Consider the following 19540-nt stretch of genomic DNA (forward strand, 5'->3'; position numbering starts at 1 on the left):
CGCCCTTTGTGTCGGCCAAAGGCAATACTGCCGCTCCGATTAAACTTTCTGGCTTCGCCCCTCTTTCCCGCTCAACTTCTCAGTGCTGACTTCATGCATGCTATAATATCGATAATTTCTCATTCATCTGCACTGTCACTGAATTTTTCAGTGTCCATATTATCTTCATCAACTAGACTTCCTTGACATCTAACTGATGCAAAAGTCCTTCTTATACATTTGGATATGGCTCTTCTATCCGGTGTCCACAGGCTTGCAATATAGTAGGCATAGAGATTTGTAGTTTTCTTGTCTCTTGCAAATGTTTTTTGAAAAAGCTTCCCTCTTACATCAGTCACGGCATCAAGTCGTTTACTCCCACACAGCCAACATATGTATTTCTTCAATCCTTTGACAAATCGGTTCGATGACTGTGCAAAGCTAACTGGAGGTTGCTAGAAACTCTTCGTTGGTCTTCATTACATTTCAGAAGACCCATTTGCCTTAACACATAAAATACGGTACGTAAGCGTTGCATATAAATGCGTGGAGGCAAACAAGGCCTACTTTTAGATAGTGGAGAGAACACATGGTAAAAGATCATAGTGCTTTCTGTTTTTACCATTGCTGTTATCTGTCAGTTTATGAAGGCTTGGCAAGTCATTTCCTTGAAGGACGATGGGAACTTCAATGCAAAAAAGCATTAAATATGTACGTATATGTATGTTACCGTCTCGATTGGTCCCGATAACATCCTTACTTTGTCCCAACCACTCCCTTTGAGAGATTTCTAAAGAAAATCCATCCAACTTTGTTGTATAAGCGAGAACATGTTACAATGGCACCAGGAAATTGATCAAAGTCTTCAAACAGCTTTCTCACAGCGAACTAGAGGCATTTGTAAATTTCCTTACCCTTCCATAGCAACTATGGTGTCTCCCCGCGTAGTAAGTAAATCGTGTGCTTCTCCCGATATGCGGATGTATAGAGGTTTTAGGGTCTCTTCATTAATCCGTGCACCAAAATCTAGCAAGAAAATTGGCAGATTTTTAGGGAACAATTTCCCTTAGAAATTTGCATTATATCAGATGAAGTTTCTAAGAGAAAGCCTATACCTATAATTTTAAGTAAAGTTCGCCCCTGCCGATCATTTTTAGGATGCGTCCTTGCTATATGTTGCATACGCAAGCCCCTAAATTGAAGTGACAGGGGGCATTAATCCTCCTCAATTGACCAAACTCTCACAAATACATGTATCATTCTCTGTACAGAAAAGGGGATGCTAAATTATCTAATGCTAGGCCAATATCATATCTACATTCTGTGAAAATGCATATATCTGGGAGGGATGGGTAGCACACTCATATACTATATATCTTAGCAATACATCTAACTTTAAAATTTCAAATTTGAAAATCTAAAATTTAAAAAATTAAGCAATGTAGACTGTTTTTTTGACTAAGCATTCGGGGCTCATTAGAGTAAAACTACTAAAGCTTTGTGGCCTTGACCATGTTTTCGATTGCAGTACAAATTGCAATCGCTTCAAATTACAGCCTTGGAAGTAAAGTCAAGAGAGCTTTCTACATCGTCAACAGGCATTTTAAGGAGATCCCTTGTACAAAAATTGGTCAAAAAATACTTTTCCTTGAGAATAATTTGTATTTCGATAATATTTATTTAGATAATATTTATATTTTAAACACAGGTTGTTGCATTTTATTACAATTCTTCCTCATAGAATTCGCTCCGTTGTTGATTGCTAGAGATTTGACAGACTCGTTGAATTTTACATGCTTTAATAAGTTTGTGAAAAAATCAAGTCTTTGTACTTCAAATCGTTGAGATAGGATCTCTTTATTGTATTAAACATCCCAAACATGGTTGCATTTGTTTTTTAAAGACCGCAAGCCATATGTATCAGCTAATGGTCATACATCCACACTGGTGAAGGATGCTTGTGGAGGTCATCAACGCTCAGTTCTTGGTTCTTTACTATTCTTCAATATCATAATAATTTACCTTACATTTGAAAATAATTTTTTTCAGCGGATGACACTTTTTGTTTATATGGAACCTCAAAATGTTGATGATTAAATATCTCTAAACATTGACCTGATTACAAATTGAAAGAACCTTGGCAAATGACTATTAACCCCTATCTGGGATATTTTTTAAGGTATTGAGCTCTAAAGGAAGGGCTATTGTCATGGATGCAAGAGTAGCATTGGGATGGGGCAATTCTGAACACATTTTTCGCCATTTAAAGTTACTTTATTATTTGCAATGACTTCGTGTTTTAAAAAGATGTTTCTACAATATATGGGCAGCTTTAGGATTCCAGGTAAAAGTTGACATGAATACGCTGTGAGATAACATTTAAATTACATAAAAAATCACACTCATTTGATAATCAAACCAGAGTATGCTGTTTTCCAAATCAACATACAAATGACTACTTCAATAATGATAATAACACAGATTCAACCGAACAGCGCTTTAGCAGCGAATGCCTCAGTTCCCTGGAAACATTTGTTTATAGGTTGCTTCCTAGACTGTATTGTTTGATCCATACCAACTGATGTTATTTCTGTGCACTTTTACAGTACAAAAAGACTTCCTCATATACTGCGTGGCATTGGCATTTCGAAATCATTGTTCACTGGCGCGTATAATCTCTTTGATTTTAACAACGTTCAATCTTTAGCTTATAATCGTCTTTTCGGTACTGCTGAGATTATTTGAAACAACTTCGGGAGGTAAATAGAAAATGAAATTGTCCTTCGACTAGGCAATGTAGTATTTTATCCGCAAACGCTCATTTCGAGCTTAGGATCCTTACTTGAATTTCTCAGATATAAGATGACAATTGAATCCATTCATTATTGTTTTCACATTTGTGTTCGAGTGTTGACTGGCATTGTTAACTTAAAACTGAGTAACAATTCATTTGCTTTTTCTATAAAACTAAAGTATATTGATCCGCTAAGGGACATTAGAAATGTTTCATGTTTGCAGAAGAAAATAGAGGAGCGCAAAGTTTAGGTGTCAAGTTTACAATTTTTCACGTTTTGTATAGAAAATAGCCTTTCATCCACGATATAACATCCAATATTTGCGCCTATCCCTGAAATAGTTTGAGCTATATTACCCCCCTTCTATTCACGGATATTCAGCAACGCTAATGGGAAGCTTTGAATTCGATTTGAATCTCATTTTGAGTTTCTCTCCATAACAGTGAGATGCAACAAACCTGAGGTTTAATTCGTTTGCAATGCTGGCCGTTGTAGCAGCTTAGAGTTGGACAATGTTATGAAGATGGATGGGCCGTATGATTATGCTGCGCTGACAATACTCCTGTTGGCGATCATACTAAACTCTGCTCTGAATGGGGGAGTCTTGTTGGCATTTTGTACACATAGAATTCTCCAGGACCGACGATTTGGCATATTGATCAGCCTAGCGTTGGCTGATTTGCTTAAAATCATACCCCTCATATTGGAGATCCAAACCTTGTTTAATATTGGCAATGCAAGCGTAAGATTCGAATCGTGTCTAATAGTGTCAACAGTTGGATTGTACCTGATTTGTGTTACAATCCTTCATTTACTGTTGGAAAGTATTAACAGGCTGATTGCTATCGCAAGACCTCTTCGGTACAAAGACATTTTCACCATCAAAACCTTCATATCACTTATGGTATTAGTATGGTTTCTACCAGCTATTGGTATCATCTTGACCCATGCAGTTTACAAGAAGCCTGGAGACTGGATGCCATCATTTCGCGTGCTCATGTTCAACTGTGATTCTACACATTTAGCTATGCTTGGTGCTAAGAATTTATCAGGCTTGAAATCAAAGCTTGTCAGTGATGGACCAGAAGATAGAGAAGAACTATTGCCAATTAGTTTATCAATAGAAACATACTCTGGAGTCGTTACAGTGATCTATTTCATCATCCCGTTGATCATGATGTTGCTGTGTTACTCTGTGATTTTCAAGATATCCTTGAAGCATATAAGGCAAATTAAGAACATGGAGCGGAACATGCGACGTCTTTATCACAGGTTGTCCAAATCAAGAGACAATCAGTTTTTTGGATCAAACGCTGGTATATCAACGACAGGCTCCGTCTCTACAACAGAAACGGTTTTGAGCCCAGTACAATTCACTGAAAGTCAGATATCTAGTAACTGTGAAAACCTATTTGAAAGAGAACAGATAAGTGTCAGCAGTTCTGGTGGAAATTCAGCATCTGCGAAATCTGATGATACGATTCTCCGAGATTATTCGTCTGTTAAAGAACATTCAGCAGAATTCTTTAATTCAGTAAATACTGAAAATCCTACAGGAGCAGCCAAGATGAAGGGAAGTGTAGTTCAAAACGAGCCGCCATCTGTTCGCCTGATGGGGGACAAAAACTATTGTTTGCAGAAATCTGGCAAAGAAGAAGTAAATACTGCCAATAGAAAGCAGTCAACAGTAAGCTTTGCAAACATTTCGTGTAACATTAGGAAGAACTCGATTAATGTAAAGCCAAAAAGAAAAAGGAGCAATATCATAGCTCCACAGGACCTTAATGCAAACAATAAGGATGTTGATGGACAACATATAGTTGGTGCCAGTTTGAATAATGATAGAGTTGACCCGCGAAAGACTGTTTCGCCAATAAAGGCCGAAGATGTAATGTCAAAGGGTTATGAGGATTTGCTTGAAAACGATATATGGTATACAAACAAAGTAAAAGGGGACTTTGATGAAAGAACAGAAGATGGCGATGCACAAGTTGGAGGTTTTCCTCAGTCTTATTCGAGAGAGAAAATCTCCATACCGCTGACGCTGGATGCTGATGTTTATGAAATAGAGAGTATCGGTGATTATTTCGATAAACATGATGAGGTATTCGATGCAGATTATTTGAACGATCCTAAAATGAACACAAGAAAAATAAATTTTCAGAACCATTCAAGGGACAGTTTTGATGAAAAGTCGGAAAAGAAAAGGGGATTATGGCCAAAACTTTGGCAAAAAGTTTCTCTAAGTAATGATAATTCAAAAGATGGCATCCCGTCCGAAGCTTCTTTTCTGAAGATCATTGAAGATCTGGAAAGAAAATCGAAACCTTCACCGAAAACTTTCCAAACAAGTGCGCGGCGTGTGATGAGGTTTTCTGTGTTGATCAGCAGTCATCAAAGACAGAAGATTGAAGAAGACTATGGACTAGATATGAGACCGACTCGCGACGAAGTTGACCAATTAGAAACATTGATTTCATACGCGGAAAGAGGGTCAATCTCTAAAAGGACCAATGAGCATGTAGATACCAGAGTTCTTGAAACTACTACAACATCCAATGATGCTATATCACTCGACCTTTTTGGAGTTATGACTGGATTCCCTGTTTTAGAAGCCTGGGCGCAGTCTCTTAAAGAAAAGTCTGAAACCCCAACCCCATCAAATTCATTTGTACGATTCTATCGTGTGATTAGGGGTGAAATGCGGAACAGAAAACAAGAGGGCAAGCTAGTAAAAACTTTAGGAGGCCTTTTTCTAGCTTGGATCATATTTTATGTTCCAATTTTGACTTTCACGTGGCAAAGGTTGAACAACTGGCCTGTAGGAGCTGGAAAAGACTTTGGGTTGGGTAGGTTATTGATTTCATGGGCACTTTTATCATCGGCGCTCAATCCAATTATATACTGCCTACGTATTCCAGAGTTTAAGAAAGCTTTCGTCAAGATGAAGAAAGCAGTTAAAGAGTATTTTGTTTGTAGATCATGATTTTTGATAAAATAATTCATGCATCCAAACGAGATGATAACCATGGCCTCTCAAATTATGGACAAATTGAATGAAACTGCTTTTCGTATAGAAAATTTACTTATGAAGACATATTGCAATCGAGCGTGTTTAATTTTCATGAGCTAAAGGTATCTTAATGTCATATTACTTAATTAAATGTTTTTATGACGATGCGATTGGCAAGTTTACAGGAAAGAGTGGAACCGGCTTTTTTCCAGGTAAAAATATTTTTTCCCCAGGATTCTTATTTTTGATTATCCCCGGCCTCTATTCATGAGCTTCAGTGCTATAAATTTATGCAGTGGGAGTGTCTCGGTCTTTCAAGGCATTACCTTAACGCAATAAGTACTTCAAAGAGGCGGGTCCGTTCAAAGCAGCAAAACTAGCTTGCCTCTTAAAGCGTAAATGGGAATTAAAATGGCAGAATTAAAGTTAAGCAAACATTTGAATCTACTTCATTTTGTTTATCTTAACAACAAAAGCTCGGGGCTTTTACTTATTATTGAAATATCTTTGTACAGAAATACATCCATTTTTCTCTTTTTGCGAGAGAACCTTTGAAGCATAGACTTTTAGCAAATTTCCCGGTAGGATTCAGTACCCAACCAGTTCTCTTGAGCAAATATTTGTCTGATAACATGTTGGCTGCACAAGGTACCAATAGAGTTGCTATATTGTCACAATTTCCGTGGGGTTGTCGCGAGATTGCGTAAGATGTAGACATATCTGAAATGATTTGGATATCGGAAATGATTTCATGGAATAATTCAATGGAATAGGTAGCATATACAGGCACCGCGGAGCGTTGAGAAAAGGGGGGGTCTAAAAAAGTGGGGGGGGGAGCTAAAACGGTATAAAAAAGGCCTTACTGATAGTTTGTTACTCAATATTTGGCATCTTTTGGAAAAAGTGGGGGGGGGGACTAAAGCCCCCAGCCCCCCTTATTCGCGTTGCCTGATATAATGCAAAGCATTTTCAATTTGCTTCGATGAAGGATCAAGATTCTATGCTGTTTAGAACAATTACTACACATTTGGTTTCGTTTATCTTAGTAGCTCCAAAGGGAAACTGCAAGCGTGTCTAGTTGTCTGATTAGAGTCTGACTCAACCATAAAACTTGCTAACATTTTGACTTATATTGTATGTTTCATAAGCATGAATTGTAGGTGTTCAAACTTCCGTATATTTTCTATTAATTAGTGGACAGAGCAGTTTATACCTTCAAAATACTGTGCAGCTGACAAAATGTACCATTTCCACAATATATTAAGTTCTTTATTATAATTATTGTATTAGATTCCTATTTCTATTGACTCAATAAGGTTAAAAATGTTTATCTTTATCTAGCTATAAATTTCATTGAGATAATCATAACCATGATGATTCCAGAAGCTTTCTCAGAAGCCAGTTTATAGTCCATTCCAAAATTTCGCTTTTCTTCCATGGTCGGTGGTCGGCACTGATACCCAAAACACATCGAATAATCAATTTATTCAAACAAGTTAATAAAGCAGTTGTTTTTAGGTGGCATGAAGTTTTGAAACATTGTGTTTTAGTATTTGAAAAAATTGTTCTTATATATCGTGATAATTACAGGATAATTGTTCAATGATCTGTGCCTATCCTTGAACTACAAAATGACGTAGCGATTTGTACCTGTGATTTTAAGCAACCATTCTATGGGGTGATAGTAATTATCTTCTCCTTGATTCTCTACCTCCAAATATCGCTAGTTCTAATTCAATAAATCGTACTTGCAGCTAGCAGTTATGAATTCTTTGCAAAAACAGCAATGACTATGCTATTTTTCGATAATGCTGGCAGGAAATTTTCTTTCTGGTATAGATTGTTGCTGCACTGGCATGGAATATAAGGAACTTGTTAAGACTTTTTTCGTTTCTCAAATCTATTTAAGGAAACATGTCTCTAAAAATAGCCTGAAAGCATGAATTAATACTTGAAAGAAATAATTTCACCCGTTGGTTTCTTTTTTATAGCATACGTAATCTCATGAATATAGCATACTAATCTCCTCCCTTCTACGTCTTAATGATAATCGGATTAAAGGCTACGAAATGTTCTTTGCTGACAGAAAAGCCTACATAAACGAAAAGTCAATCTCGGTGTGAGACGGGAAGCTTAAGAATGCCCTGTGTTTAAGGATCATTAATTCTGCCATAGTTTGCAATAGGGTACTTAGGCTTCTACTGATTCGTGAAATCAGCCTGGGACTTTCTCTAGGAGGGAGAAGCAGGGCGGAACGTATTTGAAAGTGGAGGGGCAAAAATGTTTAATCTTGACTGAGCTTGGCAAAGGCCGACACCATGTTTGGCGGCAAGAAAAATTTTAGAATTATTGCATCTTTGGGAAGGCCAGAGACTGAATCTGAAACGGATTTTGACGAAGGAAAATCCGAGGCAACATATATAAGCTTTGTTTAATAAATGTAATCAATAAGTATCGACTACTGGAACGTTGTCTTGAAGTAGGAAAGGTCTTGCAAAGTTTTAGAATAGCCTTTTTAATATGGCTTTTTAACATAACTCCTTTTTAGATTTAAAATTTACCCAATATAAGATAGAGGAGAATAATAAATGAGACACGGTTTGATAAAAACATTAACAATGAAATATCAACATAAGAACCTTCAGCTAAAAATAAAAGATTAAGCATTTTTGTACAGTCGGGAAATTATTTGACAACATCTGATCTTAAATTTTTCGGAAGTAAGGTGCTTTGTATCTTTCTGAGAAATTGTTCGTTAACAAAAAAGACCTTGCGAGCCAAGCTTAGGCCGTAGAAAAAACGAAACTTCATCAATATGTGCTGGCACCAAGTTATTCTGGAACAGGTTTCTTGATCTATTTCATACGCCAAGCTGTTACTTGTTGTACAACTTGGACAACGACCGATTTCTTCGATCAAATTCCCATATTCAATATTGCGTGTGTCTTCTATAGTAAAGATATACATTCTTTATTTCTTATAAGAACAATTTTATAAGAACACGAGCCTCAAAATTGGTCAAAAGTTAAGAAAAATTTAAGAACAAGCTGGTACTGAGCTACTGTAAAATGTAATTTTAAGCAACGTTTCATCTCAATAACGAGGATTTTTTGCCATTTATGGGTGCTTCTTCAATGATATTTCAAACTTGTAGGCAAATGAAGGTTGTCTCGGTCACTTTGTTAGCAATTGGGGCCTGGACAACTCCCTGGTGCGAAAAAGCTAGCAATTGCACTGCTTACACCCTATTAATTTCAGAACAAATCAAGAACAATTCAGTCTCAGATTTTTCAAAAAAATAAGAACAATCAGCCTGAACTTAAATTGAGTGGTTCTTATTAAAACGAGTGTAGCAACCAAACTAAATCTAAAGACATAGTTAAAGGGAATACTAGGCACAGTTACCTACATAATGATATACTATATTTTGCTCTGCAGAAAAGTGGTAGAGGCCTCTCATAATTTAAAATTTTCAAAATGTACTTAAAATCATACCAAACATCGCCATGCTCTTTGTGTTTAGCATGTTTAGCCCCCCCAAAAAACGTTTTAGCCCCCTCTATCCTAATATGCTCCGCGGTCCTTGGGCCTGCATCTTTTTCAAAACATCAATGAATGTTTTCGCTTGTCCGCCTTGTCTTACAGGGCCGTGTGCTGTTATACCCTTGCTGTAAGCTGATTGTCATCTCTGATGCAGTGACCGTCTAATTTTATATGTCTCACTAATTTCTTATTTTTGACGTAAGTGGAGCAATGTTTTATTTGGCAGATGTTTTTCCCAACTTTCTTTGAGGAAACCTCTAAGAACTCTGGTATAACAGCCATCCAGCGATCTCTCGGGTTGTTTTATGAGGGTTCAAGTTTCTGAATCATACAGTATTTTAATTTAGAGGGGGAGCGCTCACCCATTGCAGTTTGACACCATCAAAATAAGGTACTTTCCGTTGAGCAATCACGGTGTTCGGAAAAGTGCCCTGCACACCCCTGTCTATGAATCGTTTGTATAGAAAAATCTCAGTGCTGATATCTTCTGGCTCAACGTCTGAGAAGCAAAGTCTAAATTTCAACAATCTGCTGTAACAGTTTTTTAACCAGTTTAATTTCAATGAATGAAGGACAGTCCCGATCTTGCCTCTTGTGCAACGTTTTATCCTCAAAAATTGCATGTTCAGAGCTACTTTTTGCATGCTAATGCTTTGGTACATCCAGTAGCGCAGTTAGGGGGAGACTAAAGGGGGCGGGCACCCTCCAATGGCAAGTATCTCTTAAAAGGGCGTTTTCTGGCATTCTAAAGGGCGTAGACCCCCATTTTCCCTCGATCAACTTGCAATAACTCAGACTTCAGACGAGGGAAACTTTTGCTACTCAAGGTCTTCAAGACAAGGCTCATAAATAGTCATAGAGATACTATGGGCGATATATAGGAACTTTAAATGAAATATCAAACATTGGAATTTAGATTCACACGCCAGGACATAGTTTTAAGGCTATCTTCGAAGTTGCAGTTCTGAAAAAACTAAAGCTAAGTGCACCGTTAAGGGCCTAAAATTCAAGTCAGCCCCCTTTTTCTGACCCTTCATTCCTTGAATATTCAAATTTAGTTATTTGCTTCGACCCAGGGGCGGACTGGCCGGTCGGGCAACCGGGCCTCCCAAAATTATTGAAATTTTTCTTCATTTTACTATGAAATGGCAACTTGTATCGTTTGGTAGGGGCCCTCTTCTCTTGCTATTACACCTAGACTCCATCAAGATACGTGGATACAGAATAAATAAAAATATCACTTTGAGGTATCTTAGTACTGAAAAAACTTCATCCAATGAAAAATCATTTGGGACCCCATGTAAGCATGCAGTAATCTAGGTCCAGGGCTTACTGTTCCCAACGCAATAATAGGATACTTAATGAAGTTCCAAAATCGCAAAAACATTCTCTTCGGGCCCTTAGTTTCGAAGTTTGCAAGGACATAACAGATTTTTGACTCAATTTCTAGAAAGGTAGATTACTTTAATGCAAACCAGATATACATCAAAACTGCGGAGGGCTCAGCCACCCTCCTTGTTTGTTCTTCGGTCAGACAAGAATCGTGTAACGCATAGAGAGCTGGGATTAACGTTTTGCTCCAGCACATGTCTGCCATTGTAAACTGAACAAGAAAAAGGGACGAGATGCAACTGGAAGACTAAGATGCATTACAAGCTTTATACTCATATAGATGTAGATGTAGAGTTTAAATGTAGAGTTTGACATCTAAACAAAGAATAGAATGACTCTCTACTTTTGAAGATATCTTACTGAGAACACTCAGTTACTTTCTTCAACAGGCAAGACAGGTTTTTTACTGTTTCATTTAGAAATTTGCTTAGAGTTATGTGTGTCGGAAATGTTGCGCTTGTCGCTAAAAGTTGAGATTTTGATCTTGGTTTGTCGGTAATTGTGAACAAATTATCATCAGGGACGACAATTATTTTCATAGAATTACTGGGAAAGTTTGAGGAGATTGGCTTTACTCGAACACATTTCACTGGTCAAAAACTGTCATTTTTAGCCACAAATAAGGGTGCAAGGAAGAGAAAGCTAAAGCTGTAGCCTTTTCTACATGCTCATTCGAAAAGGAAATCTTCGCAGGACATTTTTTAAGACGTTGCTTGTTTTTGTTGTACTTATTTTGCCTTATATTGTTGCCCAGTTTTGCTTTGTTTCAGTTCAGATTATCCTAGAGTCAGCTGCTTTGATTCTGACTCTCCACATTTGCATCGCTTCCACCTTTTCCCACTCATTCCTCGTTGTTAAAATGTTGTTCCCCGTAATCAAGCGTTGTCAAACGCTTAAAGTTTATTATAAAACCAACTCCAACTTCCTTCCCATTGTTATGTCAAAATCAAACCAAACTCAAATGTTAGTCAAAATTGATGGTGTAAATATTTTAGATGAATTTTCTGCCCAATGCCTATAATGTCATATTTCAAAACTTTTTCTTGAATTCGGCCAAAATTCCTAACCATGGTGGTGACCTTTAGTAAACCACGGAGCAATCTAAACACTTTGCCCCCCCCCCCTATTACCACCTTCCAAGAACGTTTCGCCAGCCCTGCCTATGCTACTGATGTTTCCATCTTGACTGCTGCTCAAACAATCAATTAACCTGGCTGCTCAACTAATGATCGGAAAAATTATCAACCCCCAATGTGCTTTGACTGGAAAATTACATATCAAGATTTATCTTGAATAACTGAGACATTCCATTAGGCCCATGATTTGCTCTGTTGGATGATACTTTTTCTTTGCAGACTTTTATGTTTTAGGGGTTTAGCCATCCACTAACCAAAAGTTAAGTGGTAGAGACACTACAGCGTCGCGTAATGCAGTCATTCACTACATTCCTCTCCCATTTAAAAGTCATTTAGCTAGAAAATGATAATTTTCCCCCAACAATGGCATGATTTTCTCTTTCCTCTTAGCCTACATCACAATGGAACCCTAGGCAATACAGTGAAAATGATGCGAACCCAAATAAGGGATTGTAGAGCCCTAATATTAATCTTTTACGCCAATGCCTACATCCCTGGTTTTTTTTCTTTTTCTATTTATTTAAAGATGGTACAATCTTTAGTCAAGCTATTTAGAACCAATTAATTTGTACTTGTACTCAAGCTAATTAGAACCAATTAATTTGAATTACCATTAGAGAGTTTGCTGAAACTGACAGCCACAGTAATCCAAACAAATTCCATACAAACAGATTTAACTAGCAATACTAGCCTATCAACATCTCCATTTTTCGTACCTTTATTATCGAAGTTTCTGTAAACCTATCCTGTTGTCACATGACAACCTGGGCACATGGCCAAAATAGCTCTCTGTGAGTTTATTCCATACATATGTTCGGCAAAGAATTTTGTTTAGCAGCTAGTAATATCTTTAGATATAAACTGGTGTTTTTCTTTTGTATGTTGTAAACCAGTTGCGAATGACAGAGTTGAGCGGAGCGGAGGGATAACGACAGCAACAGCAACAGCAAAATGGAATTATATGTTGCTATGGACAACAAAATATGAAATATAATGGCAGCTAAGGAAATGATCAATGGCGTGCAGTAGTAGGAATATTTTCCAGCAATGACTGTTAACCGTTCAAACAAGAGAACTGAGCATGATTTGATTGCCGCACAGAAAGATGCAGATAATTATGAAAGGCATTTAGAAAAAAACGCAGTAAGAATTGCTGTTGGCTCGGGCTACTTCAAGGCCTTGACCATCGATGATTTGTTAGGCCGATCTTGGAGGACAGACATCCGACGGCAAGAGGGTGAAGATGAAATACCGTTGGACGAAAAAAGTAAAAAGGAAAATGCCAAACTCGAAAACATAAAGATACTGAGCTTCAATCTATGTAAGTTAAGAACTATGGGACCTATAGGCTTATGCTTCAACCTGACTATTTGCAATGTCAGTGGGAATTACATAACCAGAATAGATGCTCTGCAGTCTTGCAAAAGTCTTGTGAAACTAGATGCTCATCAAAATCAGGTGAGTATTATGTCTGTAATTCAACAAACGTCTTAGAACGTATGATCACATTTTTTTCTATTCAGCCCTGCTAGGGTAAGCCAGAGTAATTTGCCGACACACGGGGGGTATTCAGGAGACCAGGGGCCATAGGGAAATAAAAATTGCTTATTCTGCCACAGTATTGAATGTTAATGACTACACCCCTTAATTCTACGTCAATCATAAATGATTATGGAAAGCTACCTCATTCATAAATGAAAGAAGTTTCTTGAATTGAACAGTCGTGGTTGTAAAACTTAGATAGATATTGAGTCATATTAATGACATCATTATGTGCCAGGAACAGGTTATGTAATTTGCAACTTTGTTTATTGACGAATTATTAAGGGAAAATGCTCCTTGGAGCCTAATCTACAGAGAATGTTAGGTGCACATGCAAGGTTTAATAATTGTGGCACATCAATATTTGATGTTGCACACCAATTTTATGGTGCTTTTATGTAAACCTTCTTCTTGCGTGACATTTGAATGATACAAGGGAGTTTGCATGCAGAAAACGTGCTTGAAATGACTGTGATTAATTACTCTGCAGACCACCTTAGAGCCAACCATCAGTCACTAAAATTTGTACCATAAATTATTCTGGCTGTTTTAGCAATGAAAATCAAAGGTTTGATAAAACTTGTAATCATCATCCTTTGGTAGATACTTAGTGCTGAATCAATGGGAAAGAATGCTTACTATTTTTTGGAAGTTTTCTAAACCCCAAGCTCATTAGGATTCCTTCCCCATCAGTTATTTTCTTGTTTTTCAATCTGTGCAAGATTTTTTCTAATGGACACAATCCTATTAAACACCATTTATAACACACACAATACCATTAAACTGTATCTTTGCCATAACTTTGCAAAGTAATGATTAGTAGTATGATTCAGTGTAAGCCCCATTTATTCCATATTGCTATTATCGTCTGTCTATTAAGACTCCTCCATTTATATTTTTTTGGGAAAAGTGACACCCCCTTGCGTAATAAGAAAAACCCCTTTTTACTTATCACTGAAGACCAAGACTTGAAATTAAGTGATTTATCACTAGCTAGAATTGATATAAATCAACAACAAAGTAAAGTTAAAAGAAGCATGAATTAAAAAAACAACTCATCAATCATCAATTTTTTTTTGCCATTTGTTACTGGAAAAAGTTATTTGCTGTTAGCTACAAATCTCCTGTGTGCATTGCCTAGCAGTGGTGACACCAAGGGGGGTATGGGGGCAGGTCATAAACCTCCCTCCACCTTTGTCAAAACATGGTCCACACACTTCTTCTGGAAATGGATTAAAAAGCACTAGATAGGGGGAGATCATATTTCCAAAGGTAAATTAACCTGGAACAATGCACTTAAACAATGCAAAATGGGTGCAGTCTTACTGGCCATGCTCATCACCCTCCCACTCTGAAGTAGCTGATGTCACCTCTTAGCGCTAGGCTGTACAATTGGACTTTCATGCTAAGAATGAGTGTGCCTCTTTTCATTTGATGTTTCATTCAATTGTCTGAATAACAAAGCTGTTTGTTTGCTCCAGTCCCGCAAAGATTCTGTGTTTATAATTTAGTTAACATAATTATTTGAATCAATCCAATTTATATTTAAACATCTGATGCAATTTTAATATTGATGGTCAATGTCAATGTTAATTTTTTATATTATATTGTAGATACAAGAGCTTCCAGCTGAAGTCTTCTGGTCTGAGCTGGAAAATCTCCAAATTGTTTACCTCCATAACAATGGAGTAACATCATTTGAGGAGATTAAAAAGATGTGTTTTTCACAAAAATTATGGATGCTAACATTGTTTGATACTCCAGTTAGTTTGAAGATGCATTATAGACACTTTACTACCAATTCAATTTTGTCATTAAAAGTTTTGGATAACATTATCATCTCAGATGAGGAGATCATCGAAGATGCCAATTTCCTTACCAGATTTAAAGCTTTACAGCCTCAGTTTGTAATCAAGCCTAAAACAGGAGAAAGCAAAGTAAGAATATGTTTTCTTTATGATAGATTTATTAACTACATAAATAATTTGAATTTATGGAGACTAGGTAATTCCTACTGAAGAATTTTTGTGTGCAATAGAAAAAAGCGAGTACTATGTATGTTCACACACATAATCTTTAGAAGTTAGATTTATTTATTCTTGAATATTTATTACATGCCTTTATTTTAAAATAGACGGAGATGTTTTATTTCAATGTTTGTTGTCATATGCCACCAAGATTGCTGGCCAAAAGTAACATTCCATTCAGATAAAGTAGATTTGTGTATTTTTCAGGCTCACTGGACAGTTCTGGATGAGTTTCAAGCCCTTCAAGAAGACCTTACTTTTGTCAACAAGGTGCAAGCAAAATATAGTCCTGTTCTGATTATTCAGAGACATATTCGTGGTTATCTTGCAAGATCCAGATGTGGATATGAGAAAGAAAAACGCTTGTGGTGAGACAAAAGTCTTATTTACATTTTCTACATCTTTTTATTCTGCTTACCCAAATTATCATTGTATCAAGCAGGGTATTTTGGTTTGTTTCATATTTGAATATCATATAATTTCACATATCAAGGCTGATTAATTGAGGTGAGTAATAGTTCATGCTTGCCTCTGTGCTCCCCTCAGAAACTGAGGAAAGCTGTGAATTGCTCTCCCAAACTCAACACAAAGGAAATACTGCTCCCATCATAGTTCAATTCATTTGCAGTTTCTGTGGAGATGCATCTTGAAAAAAGGTCAAACAAAATTGTCAACACCAGAAATTGAAGGGGGACTAATTTTGCAGGATCATTTAAAGAATATACATTATATTTGTTCTTGACATAGATTACCTCCACAAATTACTGATTTCGGTTTATAAAAACAATGCTTGCTTAAGCCAGGGCTTAAAATAATTGTTCATCTAGGAACATTTTGAGTAGCAGGAATAACAGCAATGGAATCTGTTCTCTGACTTAGAGAGTTTTCAAAAATGACAATAGTTTCATTTGTGATTCATCCAAAAAAATTGCAAAAAATTCTGGCAGGTTAGTGGCACTAGTCTCCTCTTCCTCTCGCAATTAAAAGCTATTATAACTAGAGGTGGCATGTTTGTAAAATATAGAGAAATGAAAGATGTAATAAGAACTTTTTGATCGTGGATCTAAATCGATTTACGCAAAACGGAACAGAATATTTGAAATGTTTATGGAATCGACAAATTGATATTCTTCAAGGGTATACCATGATTATTTATAAGGAATTACTAGTGGATGAAGCAAGTACAATCTTTCGTGGGTCAGCTTGACCCAGGAAACGAATTCATGAGGTAAATGTGCTAATTTTTCTGAAATTTATGTCTTATTTTCTTTTCTTCAATTACTTAACTTTCGCCTATCTATAGATTCCCTTTTTGATAAAGTTGTTATTTATAGAATAAGATATATTACTCTACATCACCTTGAAGTGTCACAGCTACTGTGGACTACCAGTTACTCTTTCTTAAATGAAACACTGCTGACCTTACTTGCGTTTTATGTTACGTTAAATGAAAATTCATTCACGCAGTTACAGCATTTCGTGCATTGTAAATCGTAGCGATAAAGCTTTTCTTTCAGGCTACTGTCAGGGCATGGCGAGATGTATTACCAGCAAAAATTTAAGAAATAGGTTTTTTTATTGTTTATCTTTCCCTCATGGTCAAGGTAACTAGCAGTCGGCGTTGCTAAAACGAGGAACTAGCGGAACCAACCACCCAGGAACTAGCCCAATAATCCACGAATCGAACCACGGCTCCTTAGCGAGGCCTACTTCGAATAAAATTTTTGTTGTTACTCAACCTGTAGATCTTAGTCTAGCATAACAAAACAAAATTTAGGATTCAGACGGCTTTATAGGCTTTTAGGTTGGGCAATTACGTGCTGGTTCCGTGGTCGTTCCGTTGTTGTTCCGCCGCTAGTTCCGTTTTCGCTTCGCTAGTGCCTCAATTTGCCCAAAAAAGAGCTGTGTGAGCGGCCTCCAAAATGCGTTAACATTAGAATAATAGTTTTTCATTTGGGTCAAATTTAGTGGTAAATAGTCTCTTTGGTAACTCATTGTGTATCACTTTAATCTTACATTTTGAAGAGTTTTTTACCCGTCATCCGCCAGTTTGTATTTGAACCATAATTTGTCCTTCTAGGGCTGCAGTTACTATTCAGAGATTCTACCGTGAGTATAAAGGACTTGAGATGCCACAGAATCAAGTGAATATAGATGGATTGTCGTTTGCAAGCCTTTCATCTCAACGTATCGACTACGATACTTATATCAAATACCGGCGTTCAAGGCATAGAAGTCGTCACTCTGCAACAGTCTTGCCTCTTCTGTCGCGGCCGATGAACAATTACATACCAGAGGCAAGCCCAAAATTTTGCCTTTCCAAAGCAGATGACACGACTTTGAAAATCAATATAAACCTAAAGGAACTAGAAACTTCAACAAGCAAAATAATTGATGAATCTTTGACATTAGATGAAAGTGTTTCCGAGTCAAGAAAAAAACCAACATCCCGTTCAACCAAAAAAGATTCAGGGAAAGCATCACAACAGAAACCCATTAGCGTTGATTTAGTTGGGAACTTTACTTCTAATAATTTAATACAACTCGAACGGGAGATAAGACAAAAAGAGAAACAGAATTTAATAAAGCAAGCGACTTTTAAATGTGGCAATGGTAAGAATGGGGAAATAAAAGATGAAGACGGGATGGTTCCTTTTCGGTTATCTGGTATCCGTGCACCGAGGGTATCTGGCGATTTATTGGAAGAGCTGACACGGGATATCATTTACGGTGCTCGAGATATTCGTAACTCAGTCAAGGCATTTGAAAACTCGATGCACAGAAGAGCACCCCCGGTTATTGAGAGACATTATCCAATAACAAATGACCAGAAGCTTTATATAAGAACTCATGGTACAATTGCTCTTTCTTGTTTTCGTGCAGTTGATCAAGCCTATAAAGACCGTGATCGTACAAAGTCACTGCTAGCAAAGGTGTCTCACGTTCGATCAATGAAAGAAAAACGTGAGCTAAGATCTCGGGTGATGAACCACAATAAATACTCTTCAATTAGAAGAATTCATTCGGAAAAAAATCATGCAGCTGCTGAATTAGGTCAAGTTATGGACGATTATAAAGCTGAAGTTGAAGAGAGACAGGAACTTGTGTCTGCTGAAAGAAACGAGCGATTGAAGCGAGGAAAACAACGGAGAAAGGATCGCGCCTTCGCAGTCGAATTTGTTTGCCAGAACAATGCTATTTCGAAAGCTCTTGTCAGCCATGCATCCGCTGCAGCTAAAGAAAAAGTCATCCAAGTCAAGGTCGATAATACATGTAACATACGCAAAGATATGCATAGACAGAAAGAAATCATAAAACGATACACTGAGCATCGTAATTTGCTGCTGCAATCTGAAGTTTCACTGAGTCGATCGAAATTAGATAGTGATTTGATGATTCGGTCTTTAGAGCAAGAAAAGGAAGCGAGATTGCAGGTTAAGAAGCTTAAAAATCAGAAGGATTTGAATAAAGACGTTTCAGCTCCATGCCATGTGACGGTACCTAATAGGCTTCCACCTCTCGCAGTTATTGCAGATGCACAGCTTGATGCTTGGGAAAAACTACCAAAGAAAGAGTTTAAAGCCAGAGAACATGATCGATTTGATATTTGGCTATCTTAAATGGTATCATCTTACGACGCTTACCTTGTTCTTTCAACGGATTTTGCGTTCTCTTCCTTTTTGGTTTCATTTTGTTACACTCTGAACACTAGTCATGAAAAAATATATATAATTGGAAACCACTTGAAAATCGCCATTGTAAGCCATTAAAAACCATTGCAGTTTTCAGCTGTAAATGAATTGGTATCATGTATGCTTTTTATTTTCATTTTCAGGTACAATTTTAATTTTGCTTTTTCTTTTGCTAGTCTGAATCAAAAATTTTATTCACATCTTTTGCTATCGTTTACTTTCGAATTATCTCTTAATAGAATTTCGCCAATCTTTTTTGTTGTGGTATTCTTCTCAACTTCACTATTTGTAAGGAAATCAGCACTGTCAGCATATATAGCTTCCAGAATAAATGATAAACAGTGCACCACTGAGTGCATCACCTTGTGGAGAGTCCATATTGCTACTGAGGGGCTCTGTCTCGGGGTTATTTATTCTTACG

At 37.0% G+C, this 19540-nt stretch overlaps 2 protein-coding genes across 2 annotated transcripts; both read left to right on the forward strand.

Moving 5' to 3' along the window:
• Positions 1 to 2720: 2720 nt before the first annotated feature.
• LOC135694087 (uncharacterized) lies at positions 2721 to 10371 on the forward strand. Its single transcript, XM_065212760.2, has one exon. It carries the CDS (start codon positions 3292 to 3294, stop codon positions 5758 to 5760), a length of 2469 nt encoding a protein of 822 aa, XP_065068832.2. The 5' UTR covers positions 2721 to 3291; the 3' UTR covers positions 5761 to 10371.
• Positions 10372 to 12466: 2095 nt separating this feature from the next.
• On the forward strand, positions 12467 to 19356 carry LOC135694088 (uncharacterized). Its single transcript, XM_065212761.2, has 4 exons — positions 12467 to 13316; positions 15014 to 15337; positions 15635 to 15795; positions 17508 to 19356. Exons 1-4 carry the CDS (start codon positions 12906 to 12908, stop codon positions 19045 to 19047), a joined length of 2436 nt encoding a protein of 811 aa, XP_065068833.2. The 5' UTR covers positions 12467 to 12905; the 3' UTR covers positions 19048 to 19356.
• The last annotated feature ends 184 nt before the right edge of the window (positions 19357 to 19540 follow it).

Source organism: Rhopilema esculentum, chromosome 11 (genome assembly GCF_057945365.1).
Source record: "Rhopilema esculentum isolate cy_ngs chromosome 11, ASM5794536v1, whole genome shotgun sequence".
Taxonomy (NCBI): Eukaryota; Metazoa; Cnidaria; class Scyphozoa; order Rhizostomeae; family Rhizostomatidae; genus Rhopilema; species Rhopilema esculentum.

Bases quoted from the DNA above. Each gene is read 5' to 3' on its own strand.
- LOC135694087 (XM_065212760.2), top strand. From the start codon at position 3,292: ATGAAGATGGATGGGCCGTATGATTATGCTGCGCTGACAATACTCCTG.
- LOC135694088 (XM_065212761.2), top strand. From the start codon at position 12,906: ATGACTGTTAACCGTTCAAACAAGAGAACTGAGCATGATTTGATTGCC. The intron at 13,317-15,013 runs GTGAGTATTATG...ATTATATTGTAG, and splicing joins TAGATGCTCATCAAAATCAG to ATACAAGAGCTTCCAGCTGA. The intron at 15,796-17,507 runs GTGAGACAAAAG...TTGTCCTTCTAG, and splicing joins GAGAAAGAAAAACGCTTGTG to GGCTGCAGTTACTATTCAGA.